Source organism: Hemiscyllium ocellatum, chromosome 25, assembly GCF_020745735.1.
Source record: "Hemiscyllium ocellatum isolate sHemOce1 chromosome 25, sHemOce1.pat.X.cur, whole genome shotgun sequence".
Lineage (NCBI taxonomy): Eukaryota > Metazoa > Chordata > Chondrichthyes > Orectolobiformes > Hemiscylliidae > Hemiscyllium > Hemiscyllium ocellatum.
Window position 1 is genome coordinate 36,290,553 of NC_083425.1, and position 22,507 is coordinate 36,313,059.

At 41.3% G+C, this 22,507-nt stretch overlaps 1 protein-coding gene across 1 annotated transcript in view; it reads right to left on the reverse strand.

The window, feature by feature from the left end:
* Positions 1–22,178, reverse strand: part of LOC132827639 (small ubiquitin-related modifier 3) — a 37,355-nt gene extending 15,177 nt beyond the window's left edge. The window contains exon 1 of the mRNA XM_060844224.1: positions 22,049–22,178. Coding sequence (XP_060700207.1) covers positions 22,049–22,069 — 21 coding nt within the window. The 5' untranslated portion in view covers positions 22,070–22,178. The remainder of the gene's footprint in view (positions 1–22,048) is intronic.
* Between the last annotated feature and the right edge of the window lie 329 nt (positions 22,179–22,507).

The window sequence follows — 22,507 nt, forward strand, 5'->3', positions numbered from 1 at the left end:
GAAACCATATTTAACACTACAATATCCAGAACATACAAATTTAAAACAAAAATGATCAGTTACCTCTTTGGGTGTACTCATCTTCATAGAGCTTAGTGTCCCAAAATGTAATAAATCATTTGAGGTTGGAAAACAATTACAGAAATGAAAAGGTGAAAATTATGTTACTGAGCTACTTGTTGAAAACTCCTGAATGAATTCGCAGTCAGTAATCAACAGCTATATGGCAATCCTTCTAGGCAAGTATGCTCTTCCTTAGGTGGCAATATCAAAACACACGTCGGCTGTGACTTCACCAATGCCCTGCATAACTGTACTACAATTTATTATATACCAACGCCTTTGTAACAAAAACTATCACATTTTGTAACAATTTGATAATTACAAATTATTTACCACTCAATTTTTACCCAAAATATTTCCATACACAACGTTTTTAAATCCTCTATGTTGGTTACTTTCCCTCCTAACTTCTGTCAGCAGATTTTAATTCACACTCATCCTCAAAGTCATTATCAGTTCAGATTGACAATTGCTAAGGTCCAAGTATTGATTCTTGTGATATCATTAGTTATAGCTTGCCAAACTGAAGATGTTCTATTTATTCTTAGATTCTTCATCTAACCAATTCTTAATCGATATTTATTTGTTAGCCTCCACTGAGTTCTAATTTAGTCTAATAATTTGTTGTGTGGAACTCATCAAATGCTTTTTGAAAATCCAAATATTCTACACCCACAGGATCCCCCATTGATCTTGCTAGTTAAATGTTCATAAAATACAAATACATAAACCATACTGACTTTGCTTAGCTGTATTATAATTTTGTAAGTGTCTTGACACCACATTCCAAAATGTGGATTCAAGCATTTTGCCTAATGATTAGATTAGATTACGTACAATGTGGAAACAGGCCCAACAAGCCCACACTGACCCTCCAAAGAGCAACCCACCCAGACCCATTCACCTAACACTACAGGCAATTTTTAGCATGGCCAATTCACCTAACCTGCACATTTTTGGACTGTGGGAGGACCGCAGCACCCAGGGAAAACCCACGCAGACACGGGGAGAATGTGCAAACTCCACAAAATCCTAAGGCGGGAATTGAACCCGGGTCTCTGGCGCTGTGAGGCAGCAGTGCTAACCACTGTGCCACCGTGCCACCCATGTTTGGCTAACAGACATATAACTCTCCATTTTCTCTCTTTTTTACTTCTTAAATTGTGAAATCATGTTAGCTATCTCACAACTCTTGGAAACTGTTTACAAATCAGGTATTTTGGAAGAGCAAAACCAATGCATCCACTGTCTCTGCAGCAACCTATTAAAACTCCAGACACAGGTCACTGGTTCCATGGAATATGTCACAACTTTGTCCCATTAATTTCTTCATCAAATCATAACAGCACAGGTTGGGGGCATTCAGTTTGTCAAGTCCATATTTCAGTACTATTTGTTTACTTATGTGGGAATACTTCAAATTCCCCTCTCTCATTAGATCATCGGTTCCCCACTATCTTTGGAATTTTAAACTGCTTTCTGCCCTGAAGATCAGTACCAAAAGGAATAGGAATTTCCACCATTCAATATAATGGTTACTGTCTCTGCCAGTTTCATATTCCTCACTGTAACTTTACCAATCTCTAATTTTGATGGGCCCATATTTAATCTTACAAATCACTTCCTATGTAAAGGTGAATCATGTTGAACAAACATAGTTGCACTGTTCAATGAAGTAATAGATGGTAATGTGATTATGATCACATTATGATTGAGATGCTGGACTTTCATAACGTATTGTATAAATGACTACCTACTAGACATGTTAACAAAATCAAAACTTGTGGGATTTAAACAAGCAATGTCATCAAATATTTGAAATCAACTAAACAACAGAAAGGAGTTAACTATTTATTTTCAGACTGGAGGGCAATTTCTAGTTGGATCCCTGAAAGGGGAGCTTTGAGACTACTGCTGTTTTTGATACATGTTACATTTCAATAGTAAGTGCATAAAGATGGCAGATGATACAATTTATAAATTAACAAGCAATGAGGAGGATGGGAGCAGATAAACAAGTGCAACTGAAATATATACAAAAGATGATTTTGAATGAAGTGCAAAGGGGTGCATTTTGGTCAGAAGACAGAAGCAACATAAATCAAATGGTATAATTTTAAGGGAGTGCAGAAAGGGAGAGGAGAGTTGAGAGTTCACAAACTTGCCTTAGAAGATGATATGACAAATTGACAAGGCATAAAAGACCCTGGCCTCTATAAACAGAAGCATGATGTATAAAAATAAACAAGTTATGCACTACCTTTAGGTTTCAGGTGGAGCATGATGTGCAATTCTAGGCACTGCACAAAAGAATACTGTTAGACTTTGGAGAGGACGTAGAAATTTTTTGAAATGTGGTTTCAGTTACATGGCAAGAAGTTAAAATTGTTAACCTTTGCTATTCTAAGGAGAAAAAGAACTTTGTAAGCACTATTCTGTATTATACAGGATTGTGATAACAGCAAGGAAGGACAAATTGTTTCTGTTCGTATAGCTGTCAACGTAAGAATATTAGAATAGGAGGAGTAGGCCACCTGACCCTGAGAGCCCGCTCCACCATTCAATAAGATCATGGCAGATCTTTTTGAGGTCTCAGTTCCACTTACCCACCCTCTCACTATAAACCTTAATTCATTCAGTATTCAAAAAAAATTATCTATCTTTGCTTTAAAAACATTCAATGAGGAAGCCTCAACTACTTCATTAGGCAGGGATTTCCACAGATTCACCACACTTTGGGTGAAGAAATTCCTCAATTCAGTCCTAAATCTGCTCCCCCTAATTTTGAGGCTATGCCCTCTTGTTCCTAGTTTCACCCACCAGAAGGAACAACCTCCCTGCTTCTATCTTATCTATTCCCTTCATTGTTTTATGTTTCTATAAGATTCTCCCCTCACTCTTCTAAATTCAAATGAGTATAATCCCAGTCTACTCAGTCTCTCCTCATAAGTCAACTCCCACAATCCTTGAATCAACCTAGTGAATCTCCTTTGCACCACCTGCAGGGGCAGCATATCTTTTCTCAAGTAAGGGAATCAAAACGGCACAGTCTTCCAGGTGTAGCTTCGCCAGCACCCAATACAGCTGCAACATGACCTCCCTGCTTTTAAACTCAATCCTCTAGCAATGAAGGACAAAATTCAATTTTCATTCCTGATTATCTATTGCACCCGCAAACCTACCTTCTACAATTCATACCCAAGGATACTCAGGTCCCTCTGTATAGCAGCATGCCACAATTTTTACCGTTCAAATAATAGTCCTTTTTACTGTGATTCCAACCAAAACGAAGGACTTCACATTTATCAACATTATACTCCATCTGCCAACCATAAGACAATGAAGTAGAAATTAAGCCACACAGCCCATTGAGTCTGCTCTGCCATTCAAAGTATAGCTGCTAAGTTTCTCAACCTCATTCTCCCACTTTCTCCCTGTAACTCTTGAACCCCTTGACAATCAAGAACGTATCGATCTCTGTCTTAAACATACTCAATAAGCTGGTCTCCATAGCCTTCTGTGGCAATGAATTCCACAGATTCACCATTCTCTGGCTGAAGAAGTTTCTCCTTATCTCCGTTCTAAAAGGTCTCCCCTTTACTCTAAGGCTGTGCCCTCGGGTCCAAGTCTCTCCTATCAATGGAAACATTTTTCCAATATCTACTGTGTCAAGGCCATGCAGTATTTCATAAATTTCAATTAGATCCCTCCTCATCCTTCTAAACTCCATCGAGTATAATCCCAGAGTCCTCAAACATTCCTCATAAGCTTTAAGCTTTTTATCCCTGGGAGCATTCTCGTGAACGTCCTCTGAACCCACTGCAGGGGCAATACATCCTTCCTGAGAAATGGGGCCCAAAACTGCACAATACTCCGAATGTGGTCTGATCAGGCCTTTGCCCACTCAAACTATCGATATTCCTCTGCACACTATGCACTACCACTCACCTTCGTGTCATCTGCAAACTTTGACACATTACACATGGTCCCCAACTCCAAATCATTTATGTAAATTGTAAACAATTGCAGTCCCAACACTAATCCCTGCGGCATATCACTCGTCACTGATCGCCAATTACAAAAGCACTCACTTATCCCCACTCTTTGCTACCTGTTAGTTTACCAATCCTCTATCCATGCTAATGCATTGCCCATAAGCTATGAATAATGAGAGGGAAAATATTTAAGATAACTGAAGGGGGCATGGGTCAAGCAATGAGTTTCTTTTGTACAGAGCTGGGTTCTAGTGATGAAAGCAGATTCAAGAAGGAATTTGAGCAAAGTTAAGCTTTCTGTGGAGAAATAGCAAGAGAGTAATAGCTATTGGACAGCTCTCTCAAACAGCCAGTACAGCAACAATGGGCCAAATGGTTTGTTTCCTTCTGTAATACCATGCCTCTAGGCCAAACAGTCGCATTTCTTGCTATATAAATAAATAAATCAGTCAAGATCCATTCAGCAAGGTCCTATAAATAGCAAAGAGACACACTGGGACAGTAATAGAGGTTTACAGCACAGTAAAAGATCCTCTGGTCCAATAAGTCTGTGCTGGTCAAAAACCATCCCACTATGCTAATCCCATTTTCTAGCTCGATTGATAGCCTTGTTTGCCTTGGCATCACTAGTGTACATCTAAATACTTAAATGTTATGAGGGTTTCTGCCCTTCCACCCTTACAGGCAATGAGTCCTAGATTCCTAGCACCCTATTAGTGGGAAGGGTGAGCAGGGAGAAACACCAATCCTCTTCTTTGGAGTTCACCATAGGTTTCAGGGACAAAAGTAGACCATTCAACCCAGTGAGTTTGGTCCATCATTAATTAAACCATGGTTGGTCATCTACCTCAAAGCCTTTGCTGTCATATCCTCATATCACTTAATGTTATCGAATATCTAATTATCTATCGATAGCTGTTTTGAACACAGAACCACAGAAAGAGTCCATTTATTGCGTAGTGTCAGCACCAGCTGAACAAACTAGATGCCCATACTATTCTCATTTTTGGTTTGTCGGTCTGCACAGACTTGGTCTGTAGCGTTGCGCATTACAATACTCTAGGTGCAGATATACATATTGGGGTAGAGATTTCAAAAGATTCACCACCTTCAGTGTTAAATAGTCTATCTGAGATTTTGGACCTGGATCTAGACTCATATTCAGGGGTAACATCTTATCTACATCCACCCTGTAATGCTCTGTAAGTATTGTAGAAGTTTCAATGAAATCAACTTGCATTCACAAAACCCTCAAAGCCCCAGTTTCCTCAGTTTCTGAGACAATTTCACCATCTGGGGATTAGTCTGACAGACCTCTATTGCTCACCCTCTACAGTAAACATATCCTCCCTTAGATAAGCAGACCAAAACTGGACACAATACTCCAAGCACAGTCTCAAAAGGCTCTAAACAATTGCAGCAAGACATGTTTGCTTCTGTACTCAAATTCCTGTGTAATGAAGGCCTGCATATCATCAGCATTGCTCTTTCATTCTTCCTTTTCTCTTGTGCTGCAGAGCCACCCATGGTGCCATGGACTTCACTATGACTGCACTCCTTCCTCACCAGCATCCAAAAGAGAAAGAAGTTAGCAGCAGAGATTATTTCAGCAACTCCTAATTTCCCACCTTGATTCTTTTAGACAGACTGAGTCATGCTTTTCCTTTCTGACTCCATATTCTTAAACAATCATGAAATCACTTATACAGGTCATAGTCACAAAACATAGAAATAAATCCTTCGGTCCAACCAGTCCATGCCGAACATAAGCCCAAACTAATCTCACCTACCTGCTCCTGGCGTATATCCCTCCAAACCTTTCCTACTCATTTACTTAACTTAAAAGTTGGAACTGCAGCCACATGCAGCACTTCCTTTGGAAATTTATTCCACACATGAACCACTATCAAAAAAAAATGCTTCTCATGTTGTTTTAATTTTTTTTCTCCTCTCACCTTAAAAATATGCTCCCTAGTCTTGAAACCCCCCACCCTAGGGAAAAGACTCCTGTCATTCAGTCTATCTATATCCCTCAATATTTTATAAACCTCTCTAAGATCACCTCTCAACCTCCAGTGGAAAAAGGTCTCGTCCTACCCATCTTCTTCTTATAACTCAATCTCCCATTCTCAGCATCATCCTGTAAATCTCTCCTGAACCCCCTCAGGCTAAATAATATCCTTCCTATAACTGGGCAACCAGAAGTGGACAAAATATTCTTGGTAAAGCCTCAACATAATGTCCCACTCCTATATTCAAAGGTCTGAGCAATGGAGGCAAGCATCCTTAATACCTTCTGAATCACTTTATCTATATGTGATGTCAACTTCAAACAATTACATTCTTAAATCCCTGGGTCTCTGTTCTGCAACATTGCCCAAGACCCTACTTTTAATTATATAAATCTTAGCTTTGTTTTATTTTACCGAAAATGTAATGCTTCACATTTATCCAAATTAAAGTCCATTTGCCACTCTTCAGTCCACTGATCCAATTGATCAAGATCTCTGTCATTTTAGACAACCTTCTTCTTTGAAAACCTACTAATTTTGGTGTCATCTGCAAACTTACTAATCATGCCTTCTATATTCTCATCTAAATCATTTATATAAATGACAAACAAAAGTTGACCTAGCATTGATCCCTGTGGAACACACGTCTGGTCACAGGTCTCCAGTCAGAAAAACAACCTGCCACCATCACACTGTCTCCTGTTAGCCAATTTTGTATCCAGTTGCCGTGCTCACCCTGAATCCCATGTCATAGAATCATAGAGATGTACAACATGGAAACAGACCCTTCGGTCCAACCCGTCCATGCCGACCAGATATCCCAACCCAATCTAGTCCCACCTGCCAGCACCTGGCCCATATCACTCCAAACCCTTCCTATTCATTTACCCATTCAAATGTCTCTTAAATTTTGCAACTGTTCCAGCCACCACCACTCCCTCTAGCAGCTCATTCCATACACGTACCACTGTGTGTGTGAAAACGTTGTCCTGTAGGTCTCTTTTATATCTTTCAGGCCTCCAGTCTGAAAAACAACCCACCACCACCACGTCTTCTTCCTTTGAGCCAGTTCTGTATCCAAATGGCTAGTTCTCCCTGTATTCCATGAGATCTAACCTTGCTAATCAGTCTCCCATGGGGAACCTTGTGGAACGTCTTACTGAAGTCCATATAGATCACATCCACTGCTCTGCTCTCATCAATCTTCTTTGTTACTTCTTCAAAAAACTCAATCAAGTTTGTGAGACATGATTTCCCATGCACAAAGCCATGTTGACTATCCCTGATCAGCCCTTGCCTTTCCAAATATATGTACATCCTGTCCCTCAGGATTCCCTCCAACAACGATATGCAGGTCAGGTGAATTGGCCATGCTAAATTGCCCATAGTGTTAGGTGCATTAGTCAGAGAGAAATGTATCTGGGTGGGTTACTCTTCAGAGGGTCGGTGTGGACTTATTGGGCCAAAGGGCCTGTTTCCATACTGTAGGGAATCTAATCTAATCAAAAAAATCTTGCCCACCACCGATGTCAGGCTCCCTGGCCTGTCGTTCCCTGGCTTGTCTTTACCACCCTTCTTAAACAGTGGCACCACGTGAGCCAACCTCCAGTCTTCTGGCACCTCACCTGTGACTATCGATGATACAAATATCTCAGTAAGAGGCCCGGCAACCATTTCTCTAGCTTCCCAGAGTTCTAGGTACACCTGATCAGGTCCTGGGGATTTATCCACCTTTATGTGTTTCAAGACATCCAGCACTTCCTCCTCTGTAATGTGGACAGTTTGCAAGATGTCACCATCTATTTCCCTACATTTTATATCTTCCATACACTTTTCCACAGTAAATACTGATGCAAAATACTCATTTAGTATCTTCCCCATTTTCTGTGGCTCCACACAAAGGCTGCCTTGCTGAGCTTTGAGGGGCCTAGTTACCCTTTTGTACTTAATGTATTTTTAAAAACTATTTGGATTCTCCTTAATTCTATTTGCCAAAGTTATTTCATGTCCCTGTTTTGCCATCCTGATTTCCCTCTCAAGTATATTCCTACTTTCTTTATACTCTTCTAAGGATTCACTCAATATATCTGTCTATATCTTACATATGCTTCCTTCTTTTTCTTAACCAAATCCTCAATTTCTTTCGTCATCCAGCATTCCCTATACCTACCTGCCTTTCCTTTCACCCTGACAGGAATATACTTTCTTTGGATTCCGGTTATCTCATTTCTGAAGGCTTCCCATTTTCCAGCCGTCCCTTTATCTGTGAACATCTGCCCCCAATCAGCTTTCCAAAGTTCTTGCCTAATACCGTCAAAATTGGCCTTTCTCCAATTTAGAACTTCAACTGTTAGATCTGGTCTATCCTTTTCCATCATTATTTTAAATCTAATAGAATTATGGTCGCTGGCCCCAAAGTGCTCCCCCACTGACACCTCAGTCACCCACCCTGCCTTATTTCCCAAGAGTAGGTCAAAGTTTGCACCTTCTCTAGTAGGTACATCCACATACTGGATCAGAAAATTGTCTTGTACACTCTTAACAAATTCCTCTCTATCTAAACCCTTAACAGTATGGCAGTCCCAGTCTATGTTTGGAAAGTTAAAATCCCCTACTATAACCACCCTATTATTCTTACATATAGCTGAGATCTCCTTACAAGTTTGTTTATCAATTTCCCTCTGAGTATTAAGGGGTCTATAATACAATCCCAATAAGGTGATCATCCCTTTCTTATTTCTCAGTTCCACTCAAATAACTTCCCTGGATGTATTTCCGGGAATACCCTCCCTCAGCACAGCTGTAATTGTATCCTGGAACATTAAGCTGCCAGTCCTGCCCATCCCTAGGCCATGTTTCTGTAATTGTTATGATAGTCCAGTCCCATGTTCCTAACCATGCCCTGAGTTCATCTGCCTTCCCTGTTAGGCCCTTGCATTGAAATAAATGCAGTTTACTTTATTAACCCGATCCCTGTGGAACACTGCTGGTGACAGGCCTCCAGTCCGAAAAGCAATCTTCCACTGCCACACTGTCGCCAGCTATTAAGCCGCTTCCTTAAGCCTGTTGTCCATTAGTTCATTTACTCGTAGAGAGTCAAGGCTCCAGTCAGTGCTTGAGTTTTGAGACCTGAATCTCAAGCCTGTGTAGCCAATGACCCTTCCTGAAGTGTCCAGGATACATGGTGTGTCAGTGACTTTCTACAAATACAAGGTGTACATTCCGCTCAGCCAAGCATTTGTGTTCAATTTTCCTTGCAATAAATTATAACATTCTGTTAGTTTCCAAGTTATTTGTCCCACTGGCACACAAACCTTTTTTAATTCATGCATTAGGATACCATGATCCTGTTGCATCTCAAAGCTCTGCAATCATTCACCATTCAGATAATATGCTTTAATAATCTCCCTGCAAAATGGACAATTTATATTTTCCCACATTGTTCTTCGTTTGTTACATCTTTGCCCATTCCCTCGTTAAAATGATGAAAAAGCTAGTGCTGACACGATGGGCCAAACGGTCTCCATCTACATCACAACAATTCTGCAATTCCATCAATCATAGATTAGATTCCCTACAGTATGGAAACAGGCCCTTCTGCCCAACAAGTCCACACTGACCCTCTGAACAATTACCCACCCAGACCCATTTCCTTACCCAATATATACCCCTGACTAATGCATCTAACACTAAGGGCAATTTAGCATAGCCAATTCATCGTGACCAGCACATCTTTGGATTCTGGGAGGAAATGGAAGCACCCGAAAGAAACCCACACAGACATAGAGAGAATGTGCAAAATCCACACAGACATTCATCTGAGGCGGGAATTGAACCTGGGTCCCTGACTCTCGTCAGGCAGCAGTGCTAACCACTGAGCCACCCCCTTAGCCTCTTGACCTCTCCACAACTTACTCCCTATCTTTGAGTCATCAATAAGTTTGGCAACCAAACCTTCCACTGCTTCATCTAAACCACTTATGTGAATTGTAAACAGTCTAAGTCCCAGCAATGATCGCTGCAGCACACCATTATTTCATTTTGCCAACCTGAAAAAGATCAATTAATCCCTAATTTCTGCTTTCTGTTACCAATCAACCTTTGATCGATATACACGGAGCTTTTATATCTGTATTAATCGTTGATATGACACTTCATCGAATACCTTCTGAAAGTCTTTTGCAGTACATCCATCAGAAAGTCACAGAGATGTACAGCATGGAAATAGACTCCTCGGTCCAACTTGTCCACGCCGACTTTTTTCCTAACCCTATCCAGTCCCACCTGCCAGCACCCGGCCCATATCCCTCCAACCCCTTCCTGTTCATATATCCACCCAAGTGCCTTTTGAATATTGCAATTGTACTAGCCTCTACCACTTCATTTGGCAGGTCATTCCATACACGTACCACCCATTGCGTGGGAAAGCTGCTCCTTAGGTCTCTTTTATATCTTTCCCCTCTCATCCTAAAGCTATGTCCTGTAGTTCTGGAAATCCCCACCCCAGGGAAAAGACTATTTATCATATCCATGCCCCTCATGATTTTGTAAACCTCTATAAGGTCACCCCTCAGCCTCCAATGCTCCAGGGAAAACAGCCCTAGCCTATTCAATCTCTCCCTATAGCTCAAATCCTCCAACCCTGGCAATATCCTTGTAAATCTTTTCTGAACCCTTTCAAGTTTCACAACATCTTTCCATTAGAAGGAGACCATATCTGCATGCAATGTTCCAACAGTGGCCTAACCAATGTCCTATACAGCCGCAACATGACCTCCCAACTCCTGACCAATAAAGGAAAACATACCAAACGCCTTCTTCGCTGTCCTACCTATCTGCGACTCCACTTTGAAGGAGCTATAAATCTGCACTCCAAGGTCTCTTTGTTCAGCAACACTCCCTAGGACCTTACCGTTAAGGTATAAGGCCTGCTAAGATTTGCTTTCCCAAAATGCAGCACCTCAACTTATCTAAATTAAACTCCACCTGCCACTTCTCAGCCCATTGGCCATCTGATCAAGATCGCATTGTAATCAGAGGTAACCTTCTTCGCTGTCCACTATATTTTCAATTTTGGTGTCATCTGCAAACTTACTAACTCTACCTCTCATGCTCACACCGAAATCATTTATATAAACGATTAAAAGTAGCGGACCTAGCACTGATCCTTGTGGCATTCCACTGGTCACAGGCAGGAGAAAGTGAGGACTGCAGATGCTGGAGATCAGAACTGAAAATGTGTTGCTGGAAAAGCACATCAGGTCAGGAAGCATCCAAGGAGCAGGAGAATTGACGTTTCGGGCATGAGCCCTTCTTCAGGAATCATTCCTGAAGAAGGGCTCATGCCCGATACGTCGATTCTCCTGTTCCTTGGATGCTGCCTGACCTGCTGCGCTTTTCCAGCAACACATTTTCAGCACTGGTCACAGGCCTCCAGTCTGAAAAACAATCTCCCACCATCACCCTCTGTCTTCTACCTTTTTGAGCCAGTTCTGTATCCAAATGGCTCATTCTCCTTGTATTCCATGGGATTTATCAATTTACCTTCATACCGATTACATGATAATTCCTGAGAGAACATCAACAGATTGGATAAACATGATTTCCCTTTCATAAAACCATGCTGACTCTGCCCAAATTACCTCAAACTTAAAGAAATGCCTTGCTAAACTTTGATTAGTAATAGCTTCTAACATTTATCCTATGACGGATGTTAAGCTAAGCAGTCTGTAGTTTCTTGCTTCTTGTCTCCCTCCCTTATTGAGCAAAGGAGTTTCATTTTTTATCTTCCTATCAAAGGTGATCTTGCCCAAATCAAGGAAATATTAGAAAATTAAACTAAAAACGTGAATTCTCTCAGGGGAAAGTGCCGGGAGGGGAGGGTGGGCTGCTAGGGAGCATAGACCTGACCAGGTAGTCGTGAGGGAATGGCCTTTCCTCCCGGCACCTTCCTCTGCCACCGCAGGAATTGCAAAACCTGTGCCCACACCTCCCTCCTCACCTATGTCCAAGGCCCCAAAGGAGCCTTCCACATCCATCAAAGCTTCACCTGCACTTTCACACATCATTTACTGCATCTGTTGCTCCCGATGCGGTTTCCTCTACATTGGGGAGACTGGATGCCTCCTTACAGAGAGCTTCAGAGAACATCTCCGGGATACCTGAACAAATCAATCTCACTGCCCCGTGGCCAAACATTTCAACTCTCCCTCACACTCTGCCAAGGACATGGAGGCGCTGGGCCTCCTCCATCGCCACTCCCTTACCACCCGACACCTGGATGAAGAACAGCTCATCTTCCACCATGGAACCCTTCAACTCCATGGCATCAATGTGAACTTCACCAGTTTCTTCATTTACCCTCCCCCTACCTTACCCCAGTTCTAACTTTCCAGTTCAGCACCATCCTCATGACCCGCCCCTCCTGTCAATCTTCCTTCCCACCTATCTACTCCGCCATCCTCTCTGACCTACCACCTTTACCCCACCTCCATCCGACTGCACTTTCAACTATCTACCCTCCAGCCCCACCCCCTCCCATTTATCTCTCCATCCCCTGAGACTCCCAGCTTCATTCTTGATGGAGGGCTTTTGCCCAAAACATCAATTTTCCTGCTTCTCAGATACTGCCTGACCTGCTGTGCTTTTCCAGCACTACTGTAATCTTGACATCCATCAGGACCTGGACACTTGTTAGTAAATGGCTCCAACAATTTACTCAATATTATTTTGTGAGCAATTAGAACTTTCTCAAGTTCTTCCCTTCCTTGCACTTCCTGATTTGTACCTGCCTCTGACTGTTCCTTGTATAGAAAAGTAATGCAAAATATCTGTTTAATTCACCTGCCTTCGTTTTCACATTATCAACTCTCCAGGCACTTTCTATAGAACTAATGGTCACTTTTTAAAACTCTTTATAAATATGTATTGAAACTTTTATATTTCTGGCTAGCATTCTTTTGTGCACTAATTTTCCCCCTTTTCTAAGTTTTTAGATTTTTTGTCTTATATATTTTGTCCAATCTTTCAACCTGGTATCTGTCTTTGCACAGTTGTAATCATATTTCCCACAATTCTTTAAGAATTATAATATCTTTAATTTTGAGTCCAAATTTCCATTCTCAGAATGGATACAAGCAGCAACAGCACAGACCTAGCCACAATTGGGATAAGTGGGTAAACTGAATTCCACCTGGAGATCATAGGGCTGAAACTGACTTATCTTCTGGGTATAAGACGAACCAGACCTACAGGAGCATATTCAGAGCTGAAGATAAAGAGACAGCAAGGTTCAGGATCCATCACTTACTTTCTGGAGCCAAGAGGAGCCAGACTCTCAATAGCATACCTTTCCTGGAGACTTGGCTAAATTTGCAAAATGTCAAAGAGTGACATCACAGGAAAGTTGAGATTGTTTGCTGTGCGGCTGCTTTTGAGGACAGTAATCCAGTAATTTTGAAAAACAAATTTTTAAACTAGCGTAGGGAAAACAAATTTGTAGGTAGAAGAATTTCTATATTTTGCTAATCTACAGTGTTGATAATAGTAGTAGAATGTAGTCGGCATGGACGGGTTGGACCGAAAGGTCTGTTTCCATGCTGTACTATGACTCTAAAGTATCTTATAATTTTCATGTTAAAACATGACAGGACAGATCAGTAAAATGGAATGCCTATTCTGAGACATGTGAGGAGTTACTGTTATTTCTCATGACCAAGGTGAATCCATGCACAGAAAGTGTCACTGGTTGCACCAGCTTGAGCTGTGAGTTTCAGAGTTCAAACAGCAGCGAGAGTTAGTAAGGTACATTCGTGAGGCAGAGAACTACACGATGGGGCATTCTGAGGGATGGTCACATTGCTAGTTAGGGGAAAGCAAGTAGATGGGGAATGAGTGACTGCCAGACAGTCCAAGAGAAACAGGCATGTACTGTAGGAAGCCCTAAAGGTTATGCTCACTCAGTGGCATTCTGGACACCAGTAAGGACAATGGAGCTTTGCAGGACTGTACCAAGAGAAAGCTTATGGTGTCATGAGTGGCCCAGCTGTAGAAAAATGGTGGAAAAAAAGTGGATGGACATCCTAATCAGGGATTTATTAATGGGAACAGACAGCCAAGAGTTTCTGCAGCTGTCAATATAACAGTAGAATGGCTTGTTGTCTTCTGGTGGTTAGATGAAGAATGTAATAGAATGGCTGCAGGTCATTGGTTTTGGGGAAGGCAAATAGTCAGAGGCTGTTGCCCACATTGACATAAGTGGGAAGAGTCATGCGACCCTGCAATTACAATTTAGGAAGCCAGGCAGAAAATTTGCAAGCAGTACCTCAAAGCAGTCATTTCTGGATTACTTGCAGTGCTACATGCAAGTGTGTTTAGAAATAACAAGTTCAGACAGTTGAATGAAAAGATGGTCCAAGAAGGAAAGCTTCAGATTCCTGGGACACTGAGATTAGCTGGAGGAGATAGCACTGAACAAGCCAGATGGGTTGTATCAAAACTTAGCATGTTCTTTGTGTGCATTTTGCTGGTGCAGTTGGAGAGGGTTTAATCTAACTTGCCAATGGTGTGGGAACCAGGAGAGACTACTTGAAATTAATAAGAGGATGCATGAAATGCTGAGAGATGCAGATAGCACTAAAATGGAAATATTTAGTTGATAGGAGTCTGAGTCAGGGAAAAAGCACTAAAGTCTATATCATGGTTACACTGTATGTATGTAAATATAGAAAGCATGATTAAAAAAGATTGAAGAGTTACAACCACTGATTGCCTAGTGAGATTATAATATTGCCATGATAACAGAGAGTTGATTCGAGGAAAGGCAGATCTGGACGTTAAATACCCTGGTTACAAAATGTTCAGAAACAAAAGAAAAAGTAGTAAAGGAGTGGTACTGCTTTTGGTTGAGGAGAACATTGCTGTACTGGAAAAAAAAGGATGTTTCAGTGAGTTCACGGACAGAATCAATTTGGCTGCGGCTAAGGACTAAGAAGGCAGCACTAATATTGCTCGGTATCAGGTACTAACCACCAGCTGATGGGTAGAATATAGAGGAACATTTCTGCAAGGAAATGGCAGAGGCACATAAACATCATAGAGTAGTTATAATGGGGGGGGGGCTTTATTAGTGCACATATAGGGCGTGTTAATGGTAGTTTAAGGGGCAGCAAGGGATAAATGCAGCAAATTATGTTTGGGGAAATTCTGTACAATGGTATGTATCCTGTCGAATAAAAAAAAGGAGGCACCGCTAGACCTGATTCTTCACAATGAGGTAGGTCAAGTAGACCAAACAACTGTGGAGGATCACAGGGGGCAGAGATCATTGTATCATAGTAGAATGACAGTATAAAGGGACATTGGTCAATCCAGAGGAAAAATAAATCAAACAAACAGTCAACAGCTACCTTCAATGGAGCAAGAACTGGACCACACAGATCGGAACAAAGGGGTGAAAGGAGAAACATTTGCTGAACAATGGGCTACATTCCAACAGTAGATGGTTTATGCACATTCAAGATATATTCCGTCAAAAGGAAAAGATGGAACAAAAAAATTCAGTTTCCTGGATAGGAAAAATAATAAAAATTAAGTTAAAGGAAAGGTGCACTTGCAAGTGTCAGGTATTAAAACAATGAAGAACCAAATGAATGCAGAAGGTTCTGAAGCAAGATGAAAATGCACAAAAAGCAAAGAGTGATTATAATAAAAGACTGGCAGCTAACAGATTGGGAAATCCCAAAACCTTCTATAATCGCATCAACAGTAAAAGAGTAAACGAGTGCATATTTGGAACGGGCATGGAGATTTATACCTGGAGGCAAGGGCTGTGGCTGGGGCATTAAATCAGCCACAGGCCGTTCAACTCAGTAAATCTACATCGAACCTCCAAACAGCATCTCACCTAAATCCACACACCTATCCTCATAACCCTGTATTTCCCATAGATAACCCATTAATCTCTGGACAATTTAGCACAGCCAATCAACCTAACCTGCACGTCTTTGTGAGAGGAAACCGGAACACCTGAAGGAAACTCATACAGACAAGGGGGGGGAGGGAAGGTATAAACTCCACACAGAGTCAACTGAGAGTGGAACTGAACGTGACTCCTTGGATCCGTGAGGCAATAGTGCTAACCACTGAGCCATCATGCCATTCTTTTTTGTTAAAAATGAATCGGCAGCTAAACGAACATTTTGCGTTGGTCTTTACCTTGGAGTCTAATGCTGCCTAAATCATGGTGACAGAGGGGGAAGCTCAGTCACTAGAAGGGTTCAAAATTAACATGGTGGAATTATCGTATATGCTGTTAGTACTTAAAAATTCATAAAGCACTGGATAAAATAGACCAGTGACACTGAAGAAAGGCAAACTGTAATTTGCAGAGGCACTAGTCATAATCTGAAGGGATGGTGCTTTTGTGAAGAAGTGCAAACATGTTGAAGAACTCACAGCGCCTGAAGACCCGGGTTCAATTCCCGACTCAGGCGACTGACTGTGTGGAGTTTGCACGTTCTCCCCGTGTCTGCGTGGGTTTCCTCCGGGTGCTCCGGTTTCCTCCCACAGTCCAAAGATGTGCGGGTCAGGTGAATTGGCCAAGCTAAATTGCCCGTAGTGTTAGGTAAGGGGTAATGTAGGGGTATGGGTGGGTTTCGCTTCGGCGGGTCGGTGTGGACTTGTTGGGCCGAAGGGCCTGTTTCCACACTGTAAGTCTAATCTAATCTAATCTAAAAACTTGTAAAGATAGGCCCAATAATTACAAAAACAGTCAGCTTAATTTTGGTGGTAGGAAATCTTAGAGACAATTATTCAGGAGAGAAATAACAGTCATGTGGAAAACATGGGTTAATTTGGAAAAGTCAGCATGGATTTGTTGATGAAAATCATATCAACTAACCCATGAGGTTTTTTTTTGAAGGGGTAACAGAAGAGGTTGTTGATGGCAAGACTGTTGCTGTGGTGTACTGGGACTTCCAGATAGCACTTGATGCCACACAATAGACTTGTGAGGAAAGCCATCACTTACGGAATGAAAGGGACAATAATAATGTGGATACAAAATTGGCTGAGGGATATGAAACAGGCAGTAATAAGAACAGGAGCAGGAATTGACAACTCAGCCCCTTGAGCCTGCTCCATCATTTGATACAATCATCTGGGCTTCAATTCCACTTTCCTATCTGTTCTCCATAACCCTTCAATTCATTACTAATAAAAACTGTACATCTCCTCAAGTTTATTCAATGTTCCAACATCTATGATATTTTGGGGTAGTGAATTCCAGATTCACAATCTTTTCAGAGAAGTAATTTCTCACCTGACAAAGTTTATCCTAAAACAATGACCATTCTATATTGTTCCATGTGAGGAAACATCTTTTCTAAAACACAAATTCCTGGAAAAACTCACGTCTGGCAATATCTATCGGAAGAAAGCAGAATTAACATTTCAAGTCCAGTGACCCTTCAAAACATCCTTTCTACGTCTACTTCATCAATTGCTTTCAGCATCTTATACACCCCTATTAGATCTCCTCTCATTCTCATAAACTCCACACAGCATCGGCCTAAACTTGTCAATCTCTCTTCATAAGACAAACCCTTCTTCTCTGGAATCCATCCAGTGAATTCCTCTAGACTACCTCCAATTCAATTATATCTGTATTCAAGTAAGGGGACCAAAGTTATACATAATACTGCTGGTGTTGTCTCACTAATATTTTGTAGAGTTGCATTAACACTGCCGTAGTTATATTTTTTGCTTTTGTAATAAATGCTCAATTTTCATTTGCCTTTCTTATTATCTGCTGCACCTGCACACTAATTTTCTGTGATTCATACACAAGGACAGCTGGATTCCTTTACACCAAAGCTCTCTGAAGTTTTTGTTCATTGAAATATTAGGTTGCCTTTCTATTCCTCTGACCAAAATGGATAAACTGTCATTTATCCATGCTGAAAAACGTATTGCTGGAAAAGCACAGCAGGTCAGGCAGCATCCAAGGAGCAGGAGAATCGAAGTTTCGGCCATAAGCCCTCCTTCATGTTAAACTTCATCTGCCATTTGGTCCATTTACCTAATCTATCTGCTTGTAAATTTCTTTTTTCTTTATTGCAACTTATTTTCCCACCTATCTTACTGTCATTTGCAAATGTGGCAATAGCACTTTCTAGCTATACATCCAAGTCATTAATATAAATTGTAAATAATCGGGGCATGAGGATCAAACCCTGCAGCACTCCACTGGTTACATGTTGCCAACTAGAAAACGACCCATTTATCCTGACTCTGCTTTCTGTTGGTTAGCCAATCCACTAAAGCTAATAAATTACCCCTAAACCCATGTCATCTTACCTTATGTATTAAACTTGTGTGTGACACAAATGCCTTCTGGAAGTCCAAAAATACTATATCTACAGGATCACCATTATCCATATTGCTTGTTACATCTTCAAAGCACTCTAGCAAATTAGTCAAACATGATTTACTATTCATAAAGCCATGACAGACTCTGACAGATTCTATTTTGACTATCCAAATATCCTGTTATTACGTCCTTAATAATGGATTCTCACAATTATCCAATGAAATATACTGAACTAACTGGTCAAGGGGAGAAAGTTTCCGACTTTCTGCCTCCTTCCCTTTTCAAATATTCAGATTTTTACAAACCACTGGAAGCTTTCCTGCATCCAGGGAATTTTGGAATTTTATAACCAACGGATCCACCATCGTTGCCGCCACTGGTTTTAGGACCCTATGGTAGAGGGTATCATGCTCTGGGAATTGTCGGCCTTCGATTCCAATAATTTGCTCTCTTTCCACTTTTGCCCTATTGGCAGTTAAATGGTATTTTTTTAGGCTGGAAGTAGATTTATAGGGGAACTCCCCAGAATTTGCTTCTGAGACCCTTGCTTTTCCTGATTTGTACACATGTCTTAGATCTTGTTATGGAGGAGATTATTTCAAAGTCATGAATAACACAAAATTTGAAGAATTATAAATTGTGAGAATGACAGTGCTGAACTTCAAAACAACATTGACAGGCTGTAAGAGTGGATGGATAGATGGCAAATAGGTGGATGACTATGGGGTGATACACTTTTGGTACACAGATGTAGAAAATAAGGATGTTACTTTAAAGGGTCTGCAGAAGCAGAGAGAACTGGATTCAAAAAAAAACTGCAGATGCTGGAAATATGAAATGAAATCAGAAATTGCTGGAAAAACGCAGATCAGCCAGTATCTGTGCAGCGAAAGCAGGGTTAACGTTTCAAGTCCAGTGACCCTTCTTCCTTGGACTCAAAACGTTAACTCTGCTTTTGCTCCACAGATGCTGGCTGACCTGTGGTGTTTTTCCAGCAATTTCTGATTTTGTTTTTGAGAACTCAGTATACATGTACATTAGTCATTGAAGGTAGCAGATTAGGTACAGAGCTGTTAATAAAGCATACAGTATTCTAGGCTTCATTAACAGGGGCACAGAATACAAAAGCAAAGCAATAATGATGAACTTGTATAAGTTGTTGGACCTCAGCTGGAATAGTGTGCGCTATTCTGAGCACCATTCTCTCGGAAGAACGTGAATACATTGAACAGACTGCAGAAGAGGCTTACAAGAATGATTCCAGATATGGGACACTTCAGTTCAGAATGAGCTTGGAGAACTTAGGACTATTTTCCCAGGAGAGAAGGCTAAGACAAGATTTGGTAGAAGTTCTCAAAAATCAATGATAGAAATTCTCAAAATCATGAGGTGTCTGATAAACTGTTCCCACTCAAATGGACTGAAAACTAGATAAGACGGTTGCTTTGCAAAAGTAGTAAATATTAAGTGAGAAAACTCTCTCACACAACACATAATTAAGGAATGGAATGCATTGCCTGCAAGTGTAGTGGAGGCAGGTTTGATTGAGACTTTAAAACAACATTGCTTATATTTAAATAATTACCTAATCTCGTGTACAAGGAAAAGACTAGAGACTGGCACAAAGTTAAGATTCCTAGAGATCTGCTCTAGACACAAAGGACCAAATGGCTTCTATCTACAATATAAACATTCTACAAAGTTGCTGGGATTGGATTTCCCACACATTTATATTTAATTATCCTCCATTCACTACATTTTGTGCATGCTTCTCCCTTTATTAAGAGAGCATGCTGTAGTTTTGGCTGAGAAGTCTGTTTGTTTTAGACCACAGAGATTTTGACAATTAAACATAGACTGTTTCACAGAAAACAAAGTATTTGTTGGTTTATTTTAAGTTACCTCATTGCCGACATTTCTACCTCTGTGGTTGACAATGATGCTAACATTCACTTTAATTCAAATTTTTAGCATTCATTAAAATGTTCCCTCTTTATTCTGTTTCTGGTCAATTATTTCCCCTCTTATAAAGGAGATGACCTTTTTTGAGAACTGAACACTGACATGAAATGTTATTGCTTCTCTACCCACAGACCTGGTGTTTCCAGCACTTAACTAGTTTTACGTTATATTTCCAGCATCTGCAATATTTTGTTTTTGTTTGGAACACTTCTATCTGCACCTTCACTGGGGTCAACTAAAAGTACAGACTGGATTGAATCTGATCTTTATGGCTCAGCTTCTCATAAGATAAACTCACAGCAGTACAGGGTCCAAAAAGTATCTTTCAAGCATAAGGACACAAACACTAAAAAGGAAATATATTGTGCAAATTATGTATTTGCATGAAGACTCCTAATCTCATTTGTCTACCCACAGGTGACATTTCAACATCCAAAGTGCATGAAGACACCACAACATCTGTTCTTTCCCAACTAATACATTTCTCACTTGTACCTGTGTAAATGACTCAGCTATAAACAAAGTTCAGTTTGCGACAACTCCATCATAAACTCAGGTGTTCCTGTATCTGGTAAGAAATAAACCCATCACAATGGATTATATAATTCTATGTTGCCTCCACATGGCGGTGGAGGCACTGCAATGCTCCCAGCAAGCCATCAGAGAGAGAAATTTGTCTTCCTTTCACATATCTTCAATTTGCTGACCTGCGATAGATGTTTTCCATCTCGCTTAAGACAGCAAATTAGCACTTATGTAGTCATACTGATATCACAATCTTGCCTCAAGTTTTTATAATCATATTATGTTTTACACACTATAGACATATAGTGGAGTTTTTCTCCCAAAAGACTTGCATTTGTATACTGCAATCTTTCTCAATCACTGGATGTCCTTATGGCACATTACAGCCAACTTCTGAAGAGTAGTCACAGCTGAAAAGTGAGTACCAATCTGTGCACAAAAAGCTTCCACAAGCTGCGATATGGTAATGGGCAGGTAATTTGTTTTGGCGATGGTAAATAAGAAATAAATATTGGCTATGCAGCCCTTCTTCAAAATAGATTTTATTCTTAAAAAAAATCTTTTACATTCACCTGGGAGGTAGGTGGCACTGGTACATTGGTACGACAGCAATTAAATAAAACACAATATAGCTTCGCTACTAAATACTAATATATAGCCACACTATTAAAAACTGATCAGTATTGCAAAGATATAGTTGATCATATGCATTATGGTACAGCATGGCCATTACATATTAATGTATAACTTGGCCATTATATCGGTCAGGCTTGCCTTGCATGGGAATTCTGGATGGTTATTATTTTAAAAACGCAGAGAGGTGAACATGGCTTTGGGCTCTCCCTCATCATGCTCGACACGCCTTCAGCGCAGGGATTGGGCCCTCACTCAGTACCAGAACTGACCAGCCCGCCTGAATGATTGGGCCGGAGAGACTCAGGCCTTAGGCCTGGGCTCCAGCCACTCCGAATATGGCGGCAAAATTTCAAACAGGGCCGAACGAGGGAGGGAACGGCCTCGGGCCAAACAACGGAATCCTGAGGGCCGGGAAATTGAGAGCGACAGGAGGAAGGCGGGAATCCGACTGCTAAGCCCGGAGCCGCCTCATGCTGCCCCGTTACCTTAGGCTTCTCGTCCGCCATTGTGTCTTCTCGCCCGCGTCTCCTCGGCACAAAGAGTCAGAAAGAGGGAGCAGGAGAATCGGGGAGGGGAGGCAAACGCGCGCCCCCGATTCATCTCGTTCGCGCGCACGCAAGGCGGCAGCGGGTGACGTGCGCGTCCTCGCGGACCTGTCTCTCCCAACGGATTGGTGGGTGGGCTGGGAAAGGGGCAGAGACCAAGTACGCGTTCCCGTTAAGATGGGCACGTGACCGCGAGGCGCCCGTTCTGAATACGTCAGTGGGTGCGCGTGCCCGGATGGTTGGAAGGATGAGGGAGGGGTTTTAGGTCAGAGAGTGGAGGAGGGGAGAGAGGCATTGGGTTGGAGGAAGAGTAAAGGGAAGAGAAGGATGCGGTGAGTGGGTAAGAGAGGGAAGAAGAAGGAGGAGGTGGTGGGGGTGTGATAAGGTTGAGGGTCGAAG